Below are 22,275 nucleotides of genomic sequence, written 5' to 3'. Positions count from 1 at the left end.
GGCGTGCAGGGAGAAATAACCTGGCCCGAGGCTATCGGGAGGGCTGAGGCCGGCACCGCGGGGACGAAGGAGATTGGCTGCTCAGAGCCCGGGCCAAGCGCCCCCCCCTCATTTCTCTCCCGCCCCCGAGCCTTTCCCACTTGGGACGCTATAAACACGTTGGGAATAACTGAAATCCTTTCCGAGATTTAAGCCTTAAAGCACGGACGTGAGCTCCTTTCCGCGCGCTCCTCGGCGTTGGGGCTCCAGGTTTGTGCTCCGCGGGGATCGCTCCCCCTTCCTCCCGATGGTACCAGCCCGCGGCGGGAGGCGCCTAGGAGACGGAGGCGCGGGGGCGGAGCCGCGCTTGCGCTCCGGGCGCGGCCTGAGGCGCCATGGCGGCCCGCGCGGCGTGGCTGCTGCTGGCCGTCCCGGCCGTGCCCCTGCTCTGCCTGCAGCTGCGGAGCGCGGGCCTCAACCCAGGTAAGGCCCTGGGCCCTTCTCCTTTAGCGTTCCTCCCCCTCCCGGGCCCCGCGGCCGGCCCGCCCCGTGGGAACTACAGTCCCCAGCATTCCGTGCACGCGCAAGGCGCGCGGGGAAGGGGCGGGGTCTCTCTGGGACGCTTTTTTCTCTCCCGGGCCCCGGAGCCGCTTTGCCGACCCCGCCTCGCCAGTTCCCGCGGATCCCGCGGGGTGACGCTCCCGCCCCACCGTGGCCTGGCCAGTCGGTGGGCAGCTGTGCGGTCTGCGGCACCAAAAGGGCCGCCGCAGATGGCCTGGAGGCCGGCTCCGCGTTCCTGGGGGGAGCGAGCGCGGGGGTGGGGCCGTGCTTCGGGGGCTCCGGGCGCGTTAACCGTTTCCTTTGCCTCCTTCCCAAATGTTCCCCAAAGCGGCGCACCGCGTGTCCGCCCCTCCCCCGCGCTTCCTGCTGCGGGGGTGGGGGTGGGGGTGGGGTGACTTCCGGTGGTCTGTCCGTGACTTTACTTACCCTAAGCCTGCCGCGTCTGGTCCCGACCGGGGCTTCCGTGTTTTTGGGGCCGGGACGTTGGGATCCTGCTGAGCTCTTTTTGGCGGAGAGCAATTGTATCGGCCTGAACCGTCTCCTGCCTAGGGCGGCGCGTGCCACGGGTGGCACGGAGGAGGAGGGGGAGAGTGGCCGTTTCATACCTCTAACCTTCGTGGGTTTTGAAAACTGCGACAAATGCCTGGCAGAGGTAGAAATCCAGTAAGGGACACGAGCAGAACAGAGCAAAGGTCCGTGGGGAAAATCAGGAAACGACAGAATTGTTCCAGAACGGTCAGTGCATTGTCAGAAATTACCGGAAGGAAAAAGTAGCGATGAAAAAAGGGAATGCTTTGCGTGTGAGACATCAGGTTAAAGGGCATGTCCGCCCCAAAGCCCGGAGGAAACGGCCGGGGCTTAAGGCTCTACACGTGTTTGGCTCTTCGCTGTAACTTAGTCCTGCTGAAGCACAGAGATTTACTACGGAACCTGACAGTTTCTGCAGTGTCTAAGAGCTGTGGCGGAGCTTCATGCAATCCAGACACCTCGGGACCTGCCCGAGGTACGGGCAGCCGAAGTGAAAACCAGAGCGCTGATGGACATGTGCCCCTCCTCGCGTAAAGGGAGAATCTGCCTTTTTGTGTCCAAGCTAGAAATATTTCGTGCTTTCTGTTTTTTCGAAACCTGATGTCTTGGCTGTTTATTTTGCACTGAGTAGCTTCGGATTCTTCTGTTTGGCTTAACATTTGGAAGGACCACCTCATTCAAATCCTGGAATCGTTTGCCGCTCATGAAATCCCCTGGTTCCTTCCAGTCACCCCCTCGTCACTTTGTCTGGATCAGCCTTGAAGAGATGGGCATTAGTGACTTTGGTAGGAGGTTGCTTCTTTTCCCCTTTCTTGTCATGCAGGGCGTGTAGAAGCCCTTGCTGCATTTTTGAGGATCGCTTTAGGGAAGTAAGAATCGTATCTCCAGCAAGAGTCCCCCAAACTCCTCCCAGCATCACACTGGGGTCAACAGATCTGGGTGGTATTGTTAAAGCAAAGGCATAAAGCTAGATCTTTCCTGTTTGTGCATACAGGACGATTCCTAGCCAGATATGACTCAAAAGCAGTGTTAAGACCATTTCCTTTACCTATCCTCCTTAAGCTCTCATTTTTCCACATCCAAGCTCCTAAGGAAAAGCCGTCTACCCTTGTTTTAACAACTTTATCACCTCATCCTCATTTTCTGCAGTCTGACTTTGACATCACCCTGCCCTGATATCTTAGATCCACAAAACAAAATAGAAATTGAAGGAATCTATTCCTCACCTTCTTAAAGAGATCTCAGGATTATAACAGAAAAATTGCAGAGCTCACACATCAAGGAGAATTTGCAAGCCACTTGAAAGAAACAATTCAGGGGTGAAACAAGGATGCCTATTATTATCACTATTATTCAACATTGTACTAGAAATGTTGGCTTTAGCAACAAGAAAAGAAAAAAAATTAAAGGATAGAATAGGCAGTGAGAAAATAAAGCTATCACTCTTTGAAGATGATATGATGATATATTTAGAGAATCCTAGAAAATCATCCAAAAATCTACTGGAAACAATTCACAGCTTATCAAAGTTGCAAGGTATAAAATAAACAGGTCATCAGGACATCAGCATTTCTATATAGTACTGACAAAGCCCATCAGCAAGAGAGAGAAAAACTTCATTTAAAATTACTATAGACAAAATAAAATACTTGAGAAGAGGTTTCTACCTGCCAAGACAAACCCAAGAACTGTATGAACACAATTACAAAATACTTCTCAAATAAAATCAGATCTAAACAACTGGAAAAATACCAATTGTTTATGGATAGGCCAAGCTAATAGAATAAAAATGACAAAAAAGCAATTGGTCTGCTTTTTCAGTGTCATACCAATCAAACTGCCAAAACATTATTTTATAGAACTAGAAAAAATAATAACAAAATTCATCTAGATGAACAAAAATTCAAGAATATCAAGCAAATTGATGAAAAAATACAAAGGATGGTGCCTTCATATCAAATCTAAAACTATATTATAAAGCAGCAGTTATCAATACCATTTGGTATTGGCTAAGAAATATAGTGGATCAATGACACAATAAGCAAGGCCTAAATCAATCTAGTATTTGATAAACCCCCAAACTCCAACTTCTGGAATAAGAACTCATTATTTGACAAAAATTGCTGGGAAAACTGGAAAATAATATGTCAGAAACTATAGATCTATAGACCTACATCTCATACTCCATACCAAAATAAGGGCAAAATGGGTACATGAATCTTTGGAGAAGGGAGGAATTGATGATCAAAGAAGGCATTATGAACATCACAGAAGACAAAAGGGACAACTTTGATTACATTAAATTAAAGTTTTTGCACAAACAAAACCAACAGAAACAAGATTAGAAGGGAAGTACAAAGCTGAGGAAAAATCTTAACAACCAGTATTTCTGGTAAAGGTCTCATTTCTAAAATATATAAACTGTTGTCAAATTTATAAGAATACACATCATTCCCCAATTGATAAATGGTCAAAACTGGGACACTGATACATTGTTGTAGACTTGTGAAATGATCCAACCATTCTGTAGATCCAAACAATCTGGAACAATGCCCATTGTCTGTCAAACTGTGCATACCCTTTGACCCAGCAGTGCCATTACTGGGTCTGTATCCCAAGGAAATCATAAAATTGGGGAAAGGACCCACATGAGCCACAGTGTTTATAGCAGTTCTTTTTGTAGTAACAAAGAATTAGAAAAGGAGTGGATACCCATCAACTGGAGAGTGGCTGAGCAAGTTGTAGTACATGAAGATAATGAAATATTATTGTTCTATAAAAAATGATGAACAAGCTGGTTATAAAGGGCCTGGAAAGAATGACTTGAACTGATGCTGATGAAAGAAGCAGAACCAGGAATACATTGTATAAAATAACAGGAAGAATGTGCAGTGATCAAGTATGAAAGGCTTGGTTCTTTAGAAGTTCAGTGATCCAAAGCAATCCCAATAGACTGAATGTAAATCAACACATGTTATGTTCATTTCTTTTATCTGTTTTTTTTTTTTTTTCTCTTCTGTGATTTTTCCTGTTTGCTCAGGTTTTTCTCTCCCAACATAATCCTCTTCACACAAATTGTGTGATCAAGATCACACAAAATCTAGCCGTTCCCATGTTAAAAAAAACAAAGGGCTTAGAATATGACGTTCTAGAAATAAAGGTTTTTAGGATTACAAGCAAGAATAACCTGTCTATCCTGCAGTCTGGCTTTGACGACACCATTCAATGGAAACCGCTTTTTCCAAGGTTATCAATGATGTCTTCATGGCCAGATCCATGGTCTTTCTCCATTCTCACCTTTTTTTTTTTTTTTTTTTTTCCTCATTAGGATGGAAGGATATCTTTTTGCTGGGTGGTCGGGGTTTGCTGTTTCTTGCTATCCTGACTTTAATTATCTTGGTGACTACTCCGTGGCTTACACCTCAAGCGCCGCCCGAAGTGTATTTGACAGGTAAGTTAACTCCAGGGGATAATCCACTTCAGATGCCTGATTCTCTGTCTTTTCCTGGTGTGTGCAGTTTCTTTGTTACTATGTGACCACAGGCAATCATTTGCTGAAGCTCTCTGGGTCACCATTTCTTCCTTGTGAAAGATGTGTGGGTGGGACCCCATGCTAGCCCTGAGGACGCCTTGCCGCGGGTGTGGGAGCGGGTGGCCACCCGCTGAGACCCCGTCTGGGACTGCAGATTCTGTGGGCAGGCCAGCTTCATCCTTTCTTTCCCTGGCACCCCCCTCAAGCTCCATAGTGGCTGGGTGGAAACCCTTGGGGCTCCCTGAGTGTGGGTTTACCGGTGCAGGATGGCTGACTCCCACAGGTGCTCCTCTGCAGCCCCAGTGGGCAATGGGGCACCCCTGCAGCCCTGGGAAACCTTCAGGCAGAACCTCAGAGACAGGGGCTAAAAGGCCACAGAAGAGCCGTGCCAGAGAGGCCCAGGCTTGCCAACCTCCCGTGCTCCCCTTTTTCTCCTCATCCCGCCCATTTCCAGGAAGTGGTTGTTCCCCCTTGGCTTGCCTGGATTGGCGTGAGCACTTGTGATCCTCCTCTCCTCCGGACTTTCCTTGGTTTAAATCGGCATTTGTGCCATATGATAATATTGAAAAAAGCCAGCATTTCTGCAGCACTGTCAGCTTTACAGAGTACTTTACAAAAGTTATGGGATCCTTCTATTGTGATCCCTTTTTACAGATAAGGAAACTGAGGCAGACACTAAGTGACTTGCCCAGGGTCCCCCATCTGCTAAGTGTCTGAGGCCTGAAGCTCCTCAGTGGGCTGGATGAGTGGAGAGGAGGGGCCGGATGTGAGATGTGTTGCCAAGGGAGAAATGACAAGGTTTGGTAGGAGTTGGGAGTTGGAAGGAGAAGGAGTTGAAGCTGACACCAAGGTTTGGAATTGGAGAGTGGGAGGAGGGTGGAGCTCCTGAGAGAATCAGGACCCCCAAAGAGGGGGAGGAAGGATGATGAGCTCCTTTCTGAGCTGGCTGGGTGACACGCCCCGTGGCCCTTCTGCCTCACTGCGCCCATTGTGCGCCGGGCGTGAGAGTGGCAGTTGGGACACGGACTGATGGTGGTGACAGTCCATTGATAGAAGGCTTCCCGTGTGCTAGGTACTGTGCTGAGCCATTTACAGTTATTACCTTACATCATCTTCAGAATTGCCCTGGGAGGGAGGTGCACTATGCTCCCCTTTCGCAGGTGAGGAAACTGAGGCTCATACTCAGGTCACATGCCTGGGCAGTGTCTGAGGCTGCATTTGAATTGAGGTCTTCCCAGCCTGTGGAAAGAAACCCTCGAGAGCAGGGCCTTGGGGTCCCCACATTTATCAAGAGGCAGGACACGTGATGTTGATTCCCCCCAAACTTGCTGAAAAGCAAGCAGGAGAAAGGGGTGTCAGGGGAAGCCAGAATGGCAAGGCTGTTGTCCGGGCCAGGCCCAGAAGGGCTGAGCAGGGGCCCAGGGGAAGCATGGGGGCTGCTCGTGCTGGGAGACTCAGGGCCCAGAGTGGAGCATGAAGAAACAGGAACGATGTCAACACTGGCCAGGACTGCGGCCAGAAAGAGGAAGGGCAAGGTCAGGAGACAGCCTGGGCCCACGTCGGAGTCACAGCGCAGTATGCAGAGAAACTCCAGCTATCCCGATCTCTTCTGGAGCCTGCTCCCTCGTCTCTCCTCCTCTCCATCTCTCTCTCTCCCTGTCTATCTCCTTCTGTCTCTGCCTGTCTCCCTTTCTCTCCCTCCCTCCCTCTCCTCCCCTCTGAGGAGGGAGTGACCTGTCCTTTCTCTGTTGGTGGCAGAGGAAAGCTTTGGGGCCGGAGTCAGCAGGCAAAGATACTGTCAATGAAGCTTGAAAAAAACAAAACCAGAAGAGAGTCCAGAAAGGGACACAGAGAAGCTGGGCACGTTGGCATGTTGGCGCTCTTATTAAATTTAATTTGCCCTTAATAGTAGAAACGCAGGAGCTCCTGTCAGCGTTCAGCTTTTCCAGAGCACTTTTCAAAGTACTTTTCAAATACTCTCTTATATTTGATCTTCACAACAATCTTGAGAGGGAGATGCTGTTATGGTCCCCATCTTACAGATGAGGAAACTGAGGCAAACAGAGGTGAAGTGGCTTGTCTAGGGTTACTTATTAGGATCTGAGGTGGGATTTGAATTCAGCTCTTGAGATTCTAAGCCTTGCCCTCTATTTGTTGTACCACTTAGTTGCCAGACTTTTATAAAACCTTTTTCTTTGTTGTTTGCATATTGAAATGTTTGAAAAGGTTGGTGTTAACCTCACAAGGAAAAATCACCTCAAGACCACCCCCAAATGCTGATTATTGCCTTTCTAGCTTAGATTGAAAAAGGAAATAGAAGCTTGAGGTGGGGGAAGGTACAGATGATGACTCTCAGAGAGCACGACCCTGTGATCGTGGTGACGGGGAGGTGAGACTGTGTGAGCTAAGAGAGGTGGTCCCGCTCAGGGATGGGGCAGGGAGGGTCCATCCTGATTTCCCTTCCATTTTCCTGGCCCCTGTGGACCGTCTTTGGAAAACAAACATGCAGGAGGTGGGAGAGGGGATAGTCAGATAGTCCCCATCTGGACATGGTGGGTTCAAGCCCCTGGCTCAGCAATGACCTCCCTCACACCTGAATGAGTGGGCAGATAGAATGGCACCACTGACCGGGACATTGGACAGACATGGGAAACAAAGCCGTTACTGTGGAGAAAAGACCGTGTTGGGCCAATTGTTAAAAGAGGGCACAGAGTCTGCATTTGCAGACTTGGTTTTCATTGCTGGAAGACTGGAGAGTGCTTCCCTCAGCGCAGTTAGTTATCATCTTGGAAAGTCACCGGCTTCATCAAGATCGTGTTCAACGCTAGTCACCGTATTTCCAGCTCACTAATGTAGGGCACGTAAAGAATGTTAGGGATAAAGTTTGCCTCCAGTTTATTTATTAGAATTTCTTTATTTGGCACGCAACCCCTTAATAAAATCGGCATTTCCATGTAAATAAAACAAGATGAGAATCGTACATTGAAAGAGTGGGTCTACCCTTAATTCCCCTGGAGATTACTTGTTAGCTTCCCCTTGGGCTGCAGACCTAACATAGCTATGATTGAAAGCTGCATCGCTGTGTCTCCTTGCTTCCGTTTCTTTACTGAATTCTCTTACAATTCCATCCGCTTGGTAAGGGCGTCACATCACTTCAGTACACTTCGCCCCTTGACTAGGAAAATTACAAAGAAGAATGGGTCTTCCTCATTGTAGCTTGCTCTCTTCACTCTGACCGGGTCCGTCGGTCCCTCTGAGTTCTCTTGCCCGCCTGGGCTTCTGGTGAAACGACTCGTTCTGTTCTTGTGGACGAGCCCGGGATGCGGACCAGGGAATGAGGGAGTCGGGCTGGCGACTGGCTAGGTTCAGGGAATGTCTCAGGGCCAGACTGATGGGAGAGCACTCCAGGGCTCTGTCCTTGGCTTCTGGGAAGGGCAGCCCACCCGCTGGACAGCTGCGTCAGGGTACGGGGACGCAGTGGGTGAGAGCAGCGGTCCACAGAGTGGAAGCACTTGGCGTGTGACCCCCTGTTGGAAGATGGGAACATGAATGTCCCTTTAGCCTCTCCTTCCTCAGGCAGCCACTGTCAGGGTTAGTTACACAAAGCCTCATGCCATGGTCGCCCCTCCTTCCTTCAGTGCTTCTCCTGGCGGGGAGAGGTCTGAAACTCGGGACCCAGGGACTCCAGGTCTGGCAGGATTCCCGCGGCACCAGGCCCTTCAGCTGAGTCCTGACAACGACTCTGAGCCCAAGGAGCAGCACCCAGCCATGCCATTGGCAGCTAACCAGTCCCAGCCTGGCATCGGCCTCGGGGCCCCACAGAAGGGTGCCAAACCCGCCTGGCTCCCAGGAACCAGCCTTGCCACTTTGGTGGCCAGGAATAGGTGATTGAGATGTTGCGGGCTGCTCACACCCAGCAGGGATTCATAATTTCATGTACAGTCTTCTGGCGCTCTTCTGAACGGTAGATGAAAATACCAGTTTTATTTGATGTGTAGGTTCAGAATAAAAATAGAGAAATTTAAAGAGAGAAAATCAAAGCAAACCAAACTATCCCCCTGCCTGGTTTAGCTTGGTGACTGGAAGGCATGCCAGGGTGCTCACTTCCTGGATTGTTTTCCTGAGTTGGGCATCAGGTTTCTTCCTCCTTGTAACCACAGTTATGCAGCAGAAGCTTCGCTTCTCCCCTTCCCTGAGATGGGCCATTCCCATCCCACCCACTCTGCAGAGAAGGAGTGGAACTAGAGAAATAAAGTGGCTTCGTTCCAATGGTCTTGTGAGGGAGAGAGCCACCTGCACCCAGAGAGAGGACTGCGGGCACTGAGTGTGTTCACAACATCACATTCTCACCTTTTGTTGTTTGCTTGTTTGCATTTTGTTTTCTTTCTCATTTTCTTCCCTTTTTGATCTGATTTTTTTGTGTAGCAAGATAACTTTGAATATATATATAAGAATTGCACGTGGTTAACCTATATTAGATTACTTGCCATCTAGGGGAAAGGGTGGAAGGAAGGGAAGGAGAAAAAAAATTAGAATTCAAGGTTTTGCAAGGATGAATGTTGAAATTTATCTGCACCATATGTTTTGAAAATAAAAAGAAAGAAAGAGAGAGACTGGATTGATGATTCTGACTCAGACAACTATAAGCAGGGGCAAATTAGAACTCAGGACTTGGCTTTCTTCAGCCTTCATCTCCATCCTATGAGCCAAGCTGTGGCTTCCTGCTGCTCAGTTGTTTTTGGAGCTTCAGGTCTAGCAGACTCAGGCGCCAAGGTACCGAGTCTCGAGCCCAAGCTCTAGGAGACTCAGTGGTGAGGGGAAGGGACACTGGGACACCAGGCCCAGGAGCTGTTGTCTATCTGGGTATGCCGTGAATGTTCTGCCTTTTCCCAGGAGAGAAGCCCTCTGGGGAAGCCAGACTGGTGTGTGAGGGCTGTGAGAGGAGCAGATGGCAGGGAAGCAAGAAGGCCGAGCCTCCGGGCAGTCCCCTCCGGGCCCCCATCACCTGTAGATGCACGGCTGTGTCCTCCCTCAACTCCTTCCCCTCCTGATCCCAAAGCTTTTTGGTCATCCTACTGGTTGGTTTGGTTCCCTTGAAGATCTTAAAATGTGTGCCTAAAAATAGTCCTTGCTTAGTTTAACGTCAAGGGTCTTGACCGTTTGGGGTCATGGCCCCTTGGACAGCCTGGGTGATGCCCCCAGACCCTTTCTCAGAAGAATGTTTTTAAATGCATAAAAAAAATTCTTAGTCTCCCAAAGGAAAACAATTATATTGAAATGCCGTGTGTTGGCTAGTGCATATTAAGCTTCTACCAGATGCATATGGGGCAAATTGGAGACACTCATCAGAGAAGGCTCAAGAAGAGCCTCCAGCAGGGGGTGGGATTCTAGCTGAGCCTGAGAGGAAGCCAGGAAGCAGAGGTTCCCATTCAGGTCCCCCTTCTCTTCCCCCCACCCTTTCAGAGCCCCTGGGTGGGAAGCGCTCCCCAGGCTGGCCACTACTGGCATGGTTGGGAGGCTCCCGCCCCAGTCGGGGGAAGTCCTGCAGCCTTGCAGAAGGGCAGGGCGGCTCAGGTCACTGGCCTCAAATCACATCCCTCCCAGCTCCTGAGAAGTCCCAAGCAAGAGCCAGTTCTTCCTCAGCTTCCTCACTGAGAACGTGGGGTCAGACTCCATGATCTCGTGGTCTCTCCCGGCTCTAGCTGTCTGATGGAGATGCTATTCCAGGCCCGGGCTGCTGCCTCCCATTCAGTCAGCCAGGGAGCGCAGCTCTCTCTGGGATAAGGACTAGCGTGGCCAGAGGCTTTCAGAGTTGTAAAATGTTTTTACAAACACCACATCCCAGCAGCCTTAGGAGAGAGTCTTGTTTTACAGAGGAGGAAACTCCGGCAGGCAGAGGTGGGTGACTTGTTCAGGGTCCCGGTTAGAGAGTGGCTAAGACTGGATTTGAACTCGGGTCTCGGTGGGCGCAGGTCCAGTGCTCCAGTGCAGGCTGCTCCAGTTGCTGCAGTCCTCAGGTCCTCACAGCCCGGGTTCCAGGACAGAACTTTGTTTCCCTGGTTGGTCTTTGTGCCCGGGCAGAGAAGGCTGGCTCCTCCCCACCGTGTCACTGATGGAGTGAAGCTGGAAGGCTTCCTCTGCTGTAAATTCTGAGCATGTCTCTTCTGAGCTGGGCAGGTAACTTGCTAGGTAATTAGGGAATAAAAAAGCACTCCTGTGTTTTGTTGTCCTAGTAACCGAAGATGAGAACAAAAGAAGGCAAAAACGTGTAAGAGAAAAGCAGCAGGAGACCCTGAGCACCAAGGTGAGCTCTTCTTCCCCAGGGCTTCCCAGAGGCCTCTGCGGTGATTTGGGGGTGCTGCCCGCATGGGTGGGCGGAGGGCATCTGCAGCTGGGGCTAAGGGCAGGCAGAGTCCCCTCTGGGAGCCCAAGCTCAGGCCCAATGGGCCCTCAGACCGGTCATCAGCTGAAGAGCCGCCCCAAGGGGCCCTCCATATTTGGAACTCCTTTCCATTTTGAAAGAGAGGAGAGAGTGAGCTAAAGTAGATTTACCATCCCTCCTTTGTTCTTCGCTGAAAACCCTCTTACACCGAGTGTCCTTTGGGCCAGGCTTCTATTGTTCCCGGACCTTCGCTCCCCTCTGCCCTGTAACTGGCTTCCAGACTTCAAAGCCGAGCCCAGTGCCCAGGGCCCCCCACAACCACTCCCTTGTGTGTGTGCCAGGTTCCCTCATTAGAACGCAAACTGCTTGAAGGGCTGGTCTGGCTTTCTCTCTCTATTTGTATCCCCATCACCTGGCACTGGGCCCCTCCCAGGGCCTAGCACATGTTGGTTCTCTTCCTCCTTAGCAGTTTTGGGACCCTGTCTGTCCCCCCAGAGTCTGCTTCATCCTTGACCCACATATTACTGGTCCATGGGCCTGGGTGAGGAGGCTGATGTTTCAGAAATGAACAGAACGACATTTCTAGTGAGCCCCAGGGATGCAGATGTAACTGTGTCACTCTGTAAACTTGAGAAAACTGTAAGCCGGAGGTCATTCTGCCCCGGTGTCTTCCTCTAAACCCCTAGCAGTCACTCCTCTGGCTGAGCTCCTGCCCTGTGGCTCACAGACTCAGCAGGGCACAGGGAAGGGCACGGGGGTTGGTGCAGGGGGCCAGGCGGCGTCAGTGTCAGACAGTGAGGAACAGGGGAGGGGGCCGGAGAGGGCCTTGGAAGCCTCCATCAGCCCGGGAGTGGGATCTGAGTGTGGGGGGGGGGAGACCCCAGGCAGGGCCCGGGGATCAGCAGCGCCAGGCTAGATTCACCAGGACTCATTGCTTTTTATGAGCAGAGCAGTGGATACTTGAAGAATGTCTTGAAACCTCGCCAGGAAACAAAACTAAGAAAACAGGAAGAAAGCTTCTATCAAATGATGGGCGAAACCTGGAAGTCGCTTGAGGGCTACAAGCTTGGGGTAAGACCATGCTCTCCTTCGCCTTGCCTGGGGAGAGGTCAGTCCCAGGTGCCCAGAGAGTTCTTCTCTTTTGGAGAGACTCCTCCCTGGCCACGGCCCATGCCATCCCCGACAGCTGCTGGGACCGCCCCCGCCCCACAGCCTCTCCTGCCTTGGGTTTAGTTGTTCCTCCCTCACGCCGTCAGACCCTCTTCGCCGCCGCCCCAGACAGCCCAGCAGTTGCCCCAGCCCCGCTCACCTCCTTTGCTTCCTCAGTGAATGGGGTCCCTGGCTCGCCAAGCTCCTTTCCTCCTCAGCTCCTGCCCTCACCCTGGGACCTCATACAAAGGGGCCTCCCTCAGACACCACCTGACTCATGTGTGTGCATGCAGGTTACAAGGTGGTGGTTCTGGAACTGGAAGGAAACTAGAAGGAACCTTGGTGTCCGTGTCAGGGGGTGGGGGGGTGGATATGAATCCGAGTCCTCAGAATCTGACCCCTTGGGGGTGAGGTGAAGGGTCCCCCAAGAGCCAGCATGGGCGGGGCCCCTGCCTGGGAAAGCCAAACTCTCTTTCCAAATGCAAGGCTCAGGCGGAGGAGATGCCAGAGCATGTGCCTGATTCAGGAGGAAACCCGAGCCCCGCTGCTGGTTTAAGACCCTCTCAGAGCCCAGCCCCGTTTTGTTTTAACCTTGTTCTCTCTTTACCTAGTGAATGTTTGTGTTCTTTTGGGGGAGAAAAAGTGGCAGGAGGAACACTCAGATGGGATTCAGGAAGTGAGTGAAAAGGGAGCCTTTGCATTCATTTCCGCCTGTCAGCAGATTAGAAAACCCTGGGATTATTCAGGGAGGATTGGTGCGCATCAGGGGGCCCCTGGGTGGCCGAGCTAAATATGCTCCGAGGGATGCCTGTCATCTGTGGCTCAGGTGATCCCCCTGGTGGGTTTCGGGTCAGTTCTTGCCCTGGCTACTTCTGAAATGACCGGCATGGGTCGTTGTCTCAGAGGAGTCTAGAATTCGGGAGGGAGAAGCTTGGATTCTCCCTCTCCCGCCGGAGCCGGCTCCACAACTCTCGGTCACGCTGCCTGGCTCGCCCTCAAATCCGCCCCTTGATTGCCAAGTAAAACTCACTGTCAGAATTTCGAAATCCGTTCCTCTGGCCCAGCACTGCCTGCCGGGTCTTCCATCACCCCCTGGGCAGCAAGTTCCGTTTACTCTGCATCCCTTGTGGCAAAACTGCAAGGCTGCTTGGTCCTATGGGCGGGGACCAGACCCATTGTCCTGGGAGCTTCATCTAGACTGGCAGGAGAGCCTGGGATGGGAACAGGGGGACGGGTGATCTGTAAGGTCCCAGACCCCTGGTTGTACATCTGGGGAAACTGAAGGTCTCCTCCCAGCGCGGTCCCACAGCCAAGCGGTGGCAGGGGCAGACCGGGCCCCAGGTGTGAGGGTCTCAGCCCAGCACCCAGGCGTCCGCACCCGCCCCTCCTCACCTTGGGGAGCTTTGAAAAAGGGACGCGTTAGCAGCCAGCGGGAAGAAAGGCACCTCTGCTTGATGAAACGCTTCCTGAGCCTTCTGGTTCCCTGGCTTGTCAGGGGGCTCCCTGACAAGACGGAAAAGCAAGGCCTGGGGTTTTTCTCTAACAGTTCTTGCTTTTAAAAGTGACTGGTGGGTGGAGCCGCCAGGAGGTAAACTGGGGAAATGCTCGTGTTGGAGGCTACGGCCTGATCCCAGCCCCGAGGTGCAGCTGCTGCCGGCGCTGAGCTGCCGCCTGCGAGGTCACGAGCATCTCCTGCACTGGGGTGGACCGGGGGGGGCACCAAGGGAGCCCAAAGCCAACTCCCTTTTTCCTCCTGCCCTTTTGGTTGGGGCTCCTTGGGTGGGACGGCTGTGTGTGAACAAATGAAAGGAAAAAGTGTTCATGGGGCGCGCCTCCGAGTGAGAAATGGAGATCTCTTCTGTTGTTTCCCTGAGCCAGGGCTATGAGGAACCAAGTCTTGCCAGTGAACATGGAGCACCCGGTGATACCCCAAACAGAGAAGCCTCCAGGAGACGGAAGCTGCCTGAGCATGTGAACCGTGCCCCAGCACCACCCGAGCAGCCCAGAGCAAAGAAGGTACCGGGGCTGCTTCCCAGAGGCAGAGGGTCGGCCAAGGGCCGGGGGCATTGAGCCTTTATGTGCCGGGGTTAGCCTGAGTGAAATGCCCGCGGGAGCCTGCCAGGGCTGGGGCCGCCTCCTCACCCCCCACCGCTGCCTCCAAAGGCCGGCCTGGCCAGCACTGAAGCGGGCGTCCCCAAGGAACCCCAGCTCGATGATGGGGGTTCCCCACTGCTCCCCTCTGTCCGAGCAGCAGAGCAGCCCGTGCCCGGTGCTGGCCAGAGCAAGCAGGACCCCGGGGAGGTGGGGAGGGCTTGGACAGAGACTGCAGCCGGTGAGGGAGAAGTCTTCGTGGCTAGGGCAGGCGGCCCCTTGTGGCCAACGCGACGGCCCCACCGTCCAGGGAGGCAGCTGTGGGAGCTTGGGCCAGGCTTCGCCCAGACACGGGCCCAAGGCTTAAGTGGCAGAAATAACTCACCGATTTAAGGGCGTTTGTCAGAATCCTGTGGATTCTTGGCAGAACGTGAATCTCTCAGGTCACCGAGCCCAGGCAGCACCAGCCCTGCCTGTGAGGGGCACCAGCCAGGCACTCTGGGCCAGCCTCCCAGACTCACCCTGTGTCGTATTAATAAAGGGACTGGGCCATCACCCCCGGGGGGGGCAGGTCCTTAAAACTGGAAAGGATTTGGTCTGTCACCCAGAGCTATTTGTCATCCTCTCAGTACTTCTGAAGAGCCCTGGTTTTCTGCGGGCATGCTTCCCCCACCTGGCAGTGGGCTGCTTCTCCCCGGAGCCCCAGACACTCGGCTTCCCTTTCCTTTCCCCTCCCTTACTTGTGCCGGGGTCCTCGCCCCACTGAGGGCCTGCCAATTCCACCTGGCTGTTCTGTCATTTACTGAGCTCCCCCTCGCTCCGCCTTCTGTCGAGGATCGGAAAAGTTGGAGAAACAGCAGTTGAGCAGAAGAGTGTTTCTGTGGCTGGTGCCCAGCCAGGTCCCTCCCTGCCTCTGCACCGACAGGAGGGCAGCTTTTTCTCCCTCTTGTCTGGGGACCCGGCACCCTTTTCTGGTCCCCTCTGTGGAGGCAGCTATTGGGCCCTGGCCATTGGGCCGGGCCTTAATCCTGCACCTGCACCCTTCCCTGGAGACCTGCCCCTCCATCCCTGTAGCGAGCCCCCAGACCAAGCTGCTTCAAAGCCGTTGTCATTGGGCCCTGCCCAGCTCTTGGGGGCCCTGGGGCCTGAGCACAGCAAGGCTGGCTGTGGGCTCGCTTGGCAGAGATCCTGGGGGAGTTTGCCATTCCCTTTTCTGGTGCATTAAGAGGGAGCATTGTGCCAACCACAGCGCCGGCAGGTGGCTGAGGGCAAACCTGGGCTCAGGTCTTTCTGACTGCCGGCCCAGTGCTGAACCCATGTCCGCTTAGGGCTCAGGGGCTTTTAGGAGGAGAGGCCAAATGACGTCATGTCATCTTTCTGTCCAATCACCCATATGTACCCAGGCTTCGCCCTGTCATCCAGCCAGGCACTGTAGGACTTGGCTCTCACTTGGGCTCTTATGATCGCCGGGAGGCCACTGGAGCCCATTTGTTTGTTGGTAGATGCCAGCCCTCCTGATAAACTGATCTCACTCGGGACTTTATCAAAAGTAGCTAATGGCACCTTGGTCTGCCTCGGTGCAGGCGGCTCCAGGAAGGGGAGCGGGCAGCCCCGGGCCCTCTGAGCCCCAATTACCTCCCCAGGTTCCCATAGATCCAAGGGTTTCCAGGTTTTCTCCTTCCGTAGGCCCCAGTCTAACATGAAGCAGAACTCTCTCCTGGCAGCGCCGTCAGAGTCCTTGTGCCCACGTCTCCTGCTTCCCGGTTGAGATCTTTCTGCCTCCTATTAAGCCAGAGTTCCAGGACCCTTTGCCCAGTGCCCATTCCCTTCCTCAGCCCCCGCCTGCAGTGCCTGCCTGGCCAGTCCCGGTCTGGATGGAGTCTCCCCCTTGGCCATCCTCGGGCAGCCCCATCATCCTGTCCTCTGGCACACAAGCTGGCAGCGCTCCCAAGGGCTGGAGCTCCGGGCCCTTCCTGGGGCTTTTCCCTGGGGATTTAGACCTGAGGCGCGCCCATTAGTTTCTCCCTTCCTTCCCCTTTGTGGATGTGGGCCGTTTCCCTTCAGCAAATGCCTCTGAGCCAGGGCTCGTTTGGTTCCCCCTTGTGGTGGCTCCAATGGCTTCAGGATGGAGAGGGATCTCTCTCCCAAAGGGAGCCTCTGGGGTCCGTGGCTGCTCAGGAGGTCCAGAGAAAGTAGCACCCATGCTGGTTGTCTGTCTGTCCCATTGCCGTTTGAGAGAAAGCAGTCAGGATGGCGGGGCCGTTTTGGAGGGAGGGAGCCTGCTGTCCGCTTCTCACACCCCTTCTCCCTTTGCTCCCATGTCTCCAAGTATCGCTCCCGCTACTCCTCTCATCTAAGACCTCACCCTCACGGAGCCTCGGCCCCCCCCCCACAGAGCCCTTTACTTTTCAGCAGTACCATCCTAATAAAAGTCTCTTGACCCTTGTTGTCTAATGACAAAGAAGAGCTCTGGCCTGGACCCCCCTTGTTTGGTGCAGGGACCCCCCCTTGTTTGGGGCAGGGATCCCCCTTGTTTGGTGCAGGACCCCCTTTGTTTGGTGCAGGGACCCCCCCTTGTTTGGTGCAAGAACCCCCCGTTGTTTGATGCAGGGACCCCCCCTTGTTTGATGCAGGGACCCCCCCTTGTTTGGTGCAGGGACCCCTCCCCTTGCTTGGTGAGGGACCCCCCCTTGTTTGATGCAGGGAACCCCCCCTTGTTTGGTGCAGGGACCCCCCCCTTGTTTGGTGCAGGGACTACTCAGAGATGGGCAGCTCTTGCCACAGTCACAGGGAGGAAGAGGGCAGGAGCCGTTCAGAGCCACTTGTGAACCGCCCCCCTCCTTCCCCCTCTCCCCCCCTCCCCCCGTGGTTCTGTGCCTCCCACCTGCTGCCTTCTCTTCCTCCAAGGGTGCTGAGTCCCAGGGCTGCACCGGCTCCCAGGACTAAAAGTGTGGGTGCCTGGGATGTCCCGAGCCTCAGCAGGTCCCAGCTGGGGCTTGGCCCCAGGGACAGGAGGGGCCACCGGCTGGGTGACTATGGTTCCCGGGATGGCTGAGGTCTCCCCCAGTCCCACGATCCCTTTACTCCGTCCCTGTGTGGCGGGCAGGCCTCCGTGCCCTGTGACTCTGAGGGCCCAGCCCAGGGAGGGCCGGCGGGCTGCCTCCTGGGAGCACCATGTTCTCCTTTTAACCATCGCCCTTCTCCTCTCCCTCAGGGCCTCGTTATACCCGAAGAGCCTCCTGAGACAGCGGAAGAAGTAAGCTTTCTCCCGGCCCCACAGAAGCCTCACTCAGGGTTCTGAACCAAAAAGTCCCAGCTCCCCACGGGCCCCATCTCAATGGGGGGAGGGCACGCTGAGAGCCGGTTTGCTCGGAAGCCAGATGGCGAGGCCCCTTCCAAGATCAGCGGCTGTGCCCACCTCTTACTGCCCGTTCTCATCCACGGTGGTGCGGGAGTCCGTGGCCAAGCTGACTGACGGGTGCCAGCAAGGACTCGGGCGGCCACAGCTCTCCTTCCTGGCTCTCTGGGAGCTGTGGCCGCCGCCCCCGAGGGCCAGGGCCAGGCTGCATCTCCCCAGGAGGCGGCCTCGGACCCTGGGCTGGAAGCCCGGCTGTTCTTGTGGCTCTCTGGATCTGAGGGGAGATGGGCGTCAAGCAGGGGGAGCTCCGTGGCTCCTGGAGCATTTCCTCCTTCCTCTCACATCACTATGTATTTTTATGCAGTTACCCACATCTGTCTCCCCCAGAGCCAACCCCCTGGGGGCAGAGACTCAGGAGGCCTTCGCCCCGTCCCCTGCCAGCCCCTTCCCTCGCACTGGCCGGCCTCCCTTCCAACAGGCTCCCTGCACACGGAGCTCTCTGGGCCCAAGGGCCGTTTCTCTGTAGCCACATCACGGGCCCGCTAAGTGAGCCTGGCCCTGACCTCAGGAAAGGAAGGAGGGCAGCCTTGGGCTTGGGCTCCCTGCTCCCAGTCTGCAGGGTGGGCCTGCGAGCGACCCCTGCTGAGGACCGGAGGTGGCCAAGGGATGGGGCCAGAGGAAGGCTGGAGGGAATGGGGGAACCCCTCCCAGCCATGCACTTCCTCCTCCACCAAGAGCAGTGTGTGGAGAACAGGAGAGAAGACGCTGGGCTGCTGGGGGAGCCAGGGCCCAACAGGACAGAAGAGGGACTGTGCCAATGACAGAATGGGGCGCTACAGAGGAGTGTCTGGGAACCCCAGGGTTCCTGCCTGCCCCACAAGCCCAGGGCCCACTTAGTTCTTACTGCCAGAAAGTCTTCAGCGCTCACTGAGCCCGGCCTCTGCTGGCCAAGCATTTGCTGGGGCACCTCCTCTGCCCTCAGGGAGCTCCCCATTCCTTGTACTTGGGACTGGGGGAGGGCAGCTGCACCGAGGGCGAGCCACGCGCTGGGCAGGACTTCTGGGCACTGGGGAGACTGGGAAAGGCCTGTTCTAGGAGGCAAAGCTGGGCTAAGAGGTGGAGGGGAGAAGGGGGACCCTGCAGGCCGGGAGCCACAGAGAAGGGGCCAGGCTGGCCGGGCTGCTGAGCAACCCTGTTCTCCTGGTTTCAGGTGGTTGCAATTGCTCTCCGCTGTCCGGATGGACGAGTATTCCGACGGAGGTTCTGCAAGACGTGGAGTTCACAGGTAAGTTAAATCAGGCTTTTCCGGGACAGGCAGTATTGACATGGTGGGCAAGGGCCCAGGTCCTGCACACCTGCTTTGACCGCAGTGGGGGAAGTTTCCGCCCCGGCTGAGCCCCGTACAGCCCATCCCCACCTAGCTCTGCCGAGTCTGGGAAGCACAGGCGCCTCCCACCCCCAATCGACATCGGTGAGACCCAGTGAGTACCAAGCTCTCCCTACAGATCGTTTTGTGAAGCGAGCACAAGCATCATTGCTCGCATTCTAAAGGGAGTTGTCTCTGGTCGTGGAATTGTTGCTTCTGCCGGCCTTGCTCTGTGGTCTTTCCATCCCTTCTCTCCATCGCCGCTTGGCCGTGCAGACTTAAGGGCCAGCGAGCCCTGTCCCCCCACTCCCCACCCCCGTCTCCCACCCCCACCCCCTCATGGTTGGGCCATGCTTCATTTTTAACTTGTCCTTAAGGGGCTTTCATAATTTTCCATCATATTAGGAACCATTGATCCTCAAGTCAGCCCAAGAATTAAAAGCGTTGGTTTAAAATCGTTTCTTTGCTCTCAGCTTGCACGGTGGCTTACAGGATAGATTCAGACAAGAGTGGGGCTTCAGCCCTTCCCCTTTCTGCTCTGCAGGAGGGATGGGGACGTCATCCGGGCTTCTGCGCACACCATTTTGTGCCACAGCCCTGTAAGCAGCCTGGCAAAGAAGCCTAGGGACCCCTTCTTAGATTTATGGTGTATTCAGACAAAATACTTAGGATTACAAAGAAAATCCTTCTATTGAAAGTTACTGGGGTGTGGGCCCCAGGTTGAGTTCCCAGCCTAGGGCTTCTCTCAGTTGCCTCTGGCCCACCCCGTCTCTGCCATTTCCCCTTCTGGAAGCCCACCAGGTTCTCTGGGTGATCGCTTGCTTGTTTTTGCCGAGGACTCGGGACCAACCCCAGAGACCTGGAGGGCTGCGTTAATACCTGGGTCACCAGTCTCTGTCTTCTAGGTGTTGCTGGACTGGATGATGAAGGTGGGCTATCACAAGTCCATCTACACCCTCTCCACTTCCTACCCCCGAAGACCTCTGGAAGTGGGAAAAGACCAAACCCTAGAAGACGCTGGCCTGACGACGGACACGGTGCTGAATGTGGAGGAGAGAGAGCCCTGCCCCTCCCTGTGAAGTGGGGCCTGGAGCCACCCCGGCACTGGCTGCGAGCCCCAAGAGGGGCTTCCTGCGGGGACCAAGCTGAGCAGGAAACGGGCCCTTTGCAGGCAAACACCCCCACCTCGGGCGATGTCCTCTGGTAATAAACAGATATGCTGGCAAAGTGGGACCTCTGGGATGAATCCTTCCCAGTGACCGGTGGTCATCCAGGAGACAAAGCCCTCACAGAGCCCATCTCCCAGGCCTGGGCCCCTACCCTCCCCCAAGGGCCCGCTCCTCGGGTGGCCAGTGGCCCAAATCTGGCACCTGCAGGGACCTACCTCCTCCACGGGCAACGAGCTACAGATGCAACTCATGCCCCCCCCCTCCCCGGGGCTCACACTAAATGGTGGGTGGGGAGACTAGTACATGCGAGATGGCTTCTGGACTGTGCAGACAGTGCGGGACACATCTGGGCTGCCGGCTGCATCTCCCTTCTTGGGGTTCCCCCCAGGGCCCTTTGGGGGATGTTGCTTGTCGGTGCTCGTGGCACTGCCAAGCAGCCATAGTTGTGTGGTCACCAGCTCTCTGTCAGGGCACCAGTGACAGCCTTGGTGAGAGAGGCCGCGTCCTTCCCTCCCTAAGAAAGCTCATTAAGGCGCCCCTATAAACCCAGGGAACATGGCTGTCCAAGGCAGGCTCTAACTGTAGGAGATATCCACAGTAATCTGCCCCTCCCACTTCAAGCCCCAGGGCCTATTTCAGTCCCCAGTTGGAGGCCACCTGTGGAAGATCTAAGACACTGTCCAAGGAGGGGAGTGCTGATAGGCTGGAGGATCTCCTGAAGACCCCTCTGAGATGTGGAAGGGCTCTGGCTGTCAGATGGAGACAGGGGGAGCTGGGGATGGCCAGTGAGGGAGCACGGCCAGTGAGGGAGCACGGCCAGTGAGGGAGGCCCGGTGTGGGGTGGGGCAGGACGCACCAGCCACGTTGGGACTTCTGAGGGCCTTTCCTGAGGAGGGGGCCAGCGCAGGGAGCTTTCTGAGGCAAATTCAGGCAGTGTGTGTGAGAGAGCTTCCCAAAGGGCAGCCAGAGGCCCACAGAGGGGGTGAGCTCCCATGGCTGGAGGTCTCCGGCAGAGGTCGGACAACTACATCAGGATGCTGGCAGAGGGGATAGCGAAGATTTCAGCGGTGATAGAGAAATATGGGGCTGGACTCCAACATTTGTTTCAACTGCTCATCCTTGGGGGGGCTCCTACTTTTCCAATTTGGTATTTTAAGTATTTTACAATGCATTCTTATTGATACTTTCTTACGTCTCCACGGCATCTCAGATTCTTCCGCATTCTTCTCCCCCCCACGAGCCATCCCACTTAGCAAACAGTAGTTTTTAGAGAGCAGAAAAAAAAAAAAACCACTGATGGGCACATCTATGTCTGAAACCGTGCCAGGTGAACCCCCCGGGCACCCCGCGCCTGCACAAAGGGGCACAGCGCAGCACCTTCTCATCTCCCCCAGGCCAGCACCGCGGGACGTCAGTAACTGTTACCGCGGCCGCCCGCCCCTCCATCACTGCCACTGTGACTGCGCCCCTTGTTTTCCTGCTGTGACTTCACTGCCTCAGTTCCCGAGGATCTTCCCACCCTGCCAGGCACTCGTCCCACTTCTCACAACACTGCAGGACTGACTATCACGTTCACGGTTTCTCAGGCTGCTCCCCAGCTGCTGGGCCTCTAGACCATTACCAATTCTTAGCTCTTATAATAACAGCTTGTTGTCAACTAAGTGGCTCCGTGATAGAGGTCAAATCCAACCTCCAACACTTCCTAGCTGTGACATCCATTAATCTTTCTGTTTAGGTTCCCTTATCTGAGTGGGAATAATAATAATAACAGTAATAATAATAGCACCGATTTCCCAAGGTTTTGAGGATCAAATAAGATGCTTATCATAAGTGAAAGTGCTGTGTATTGTATAAAGTAGGTTAGTAAAATTCTATTACATCCTTAATTGTCCTGGGGACACAAGTATGTACTCCTGGGTCACCGAGGGAAGACAACACAAAACAAAGAAAAGACAGCTAGCTAGAAATGGGGGGGAGGGGGACTCTCATCCCCTTGGGGGCATGTGATGGAGGAGACAAAGCAGGCAAAGGGAGTGCCACGGGCTGGGTAAGGAGATGGCCCAGCGGCCTTCAGGAAAGGTTTGGGAGTCCAGGGATCGCTCTCTCTAATCCAAGGGGCAGAGGGTCCTGATGAGGCGAGTGCCATCTGCATTAAAAACA

The 22,275-nt window shown here is 54.5% G+C and overlaps 2 protein-coding genes across 4 annotated transcripts in view; one reads left to right on the top strand and one right to left on the bottom strand.

Annotated features, from left to right (window-relative positions):
- Positions 1-1,304, bottom strand: part of GSR (glutathione-disulfide reductase) — a 33,119-nt gene extending 31,815 nt beyond the window's left edge. For both annotated transcript variants that reach the window (XR_004230011.1, XM_031941460.1), the window contains exon 1: positions 967-1,304. Coding sequence is in view for 1 of the 2 variants with exons in the window: in XM_031941460.1 (XP_031797320.1) it covers positions 967-1,143 (177 nt within the window). In the remaining variant the exon portion in view is untranslated. The remainder of the gene's footprint in view (positions 1-966) is intronic.
- On the top strand, positions 322-21,303 carry UBXN8 (UBX domain protein 8). 2 transcript variants are annotated; one of them, XM_031941463.1, is made up of 8 exons: positions 322-462; positions 4,397-4,519; positions 10,834-10,904; positions 11,931-12,053; positions 14,010-14,147; positions 17,437-17,478; positions 18,791-18,865; positions 19,852-21,303. In XM_031941463.1, exons 1-8 carry the CDS (start codon positions 375-377, stop codon positions 20,023-20,025), a joined length of 834 nt encoding a protein of 277 aa, XP_031797323.1. In that variant the 5' UTR covers positions 322-374; the 3' UTR covers positions 20,026-21,303. The 2 variants fall into 2 exon arrangements, with proteins under 2 accessions (XP_031797323.1, XP_031797324.1); XM_031941464.1 differs by lacking the exon at positions 322-462 and adding an exon at positions 1,351-1,853.
- Positions 21,304-22,275: the final 972 nt, after the last annotated feature.

Source organism: Sarcophilus harrisii, chromosome 6 (assembly GCF_902635505.1).
Source record: "Sarcophilus harrisii chromosome 6, mSarHar1.11, whole genome shotgun sequence".
Lineage (NCBI taxonomy): Eukaryota > Metazoa > Chordata > Mammalia > Dasyuromorphia > Dasyuridae > Sarcophilus > Sarcophilus harrisii.
Note: the sequence above shows the minus strand (reverse complement) of the source record. Positions and strands in the feature narration are given on the sequence as shown.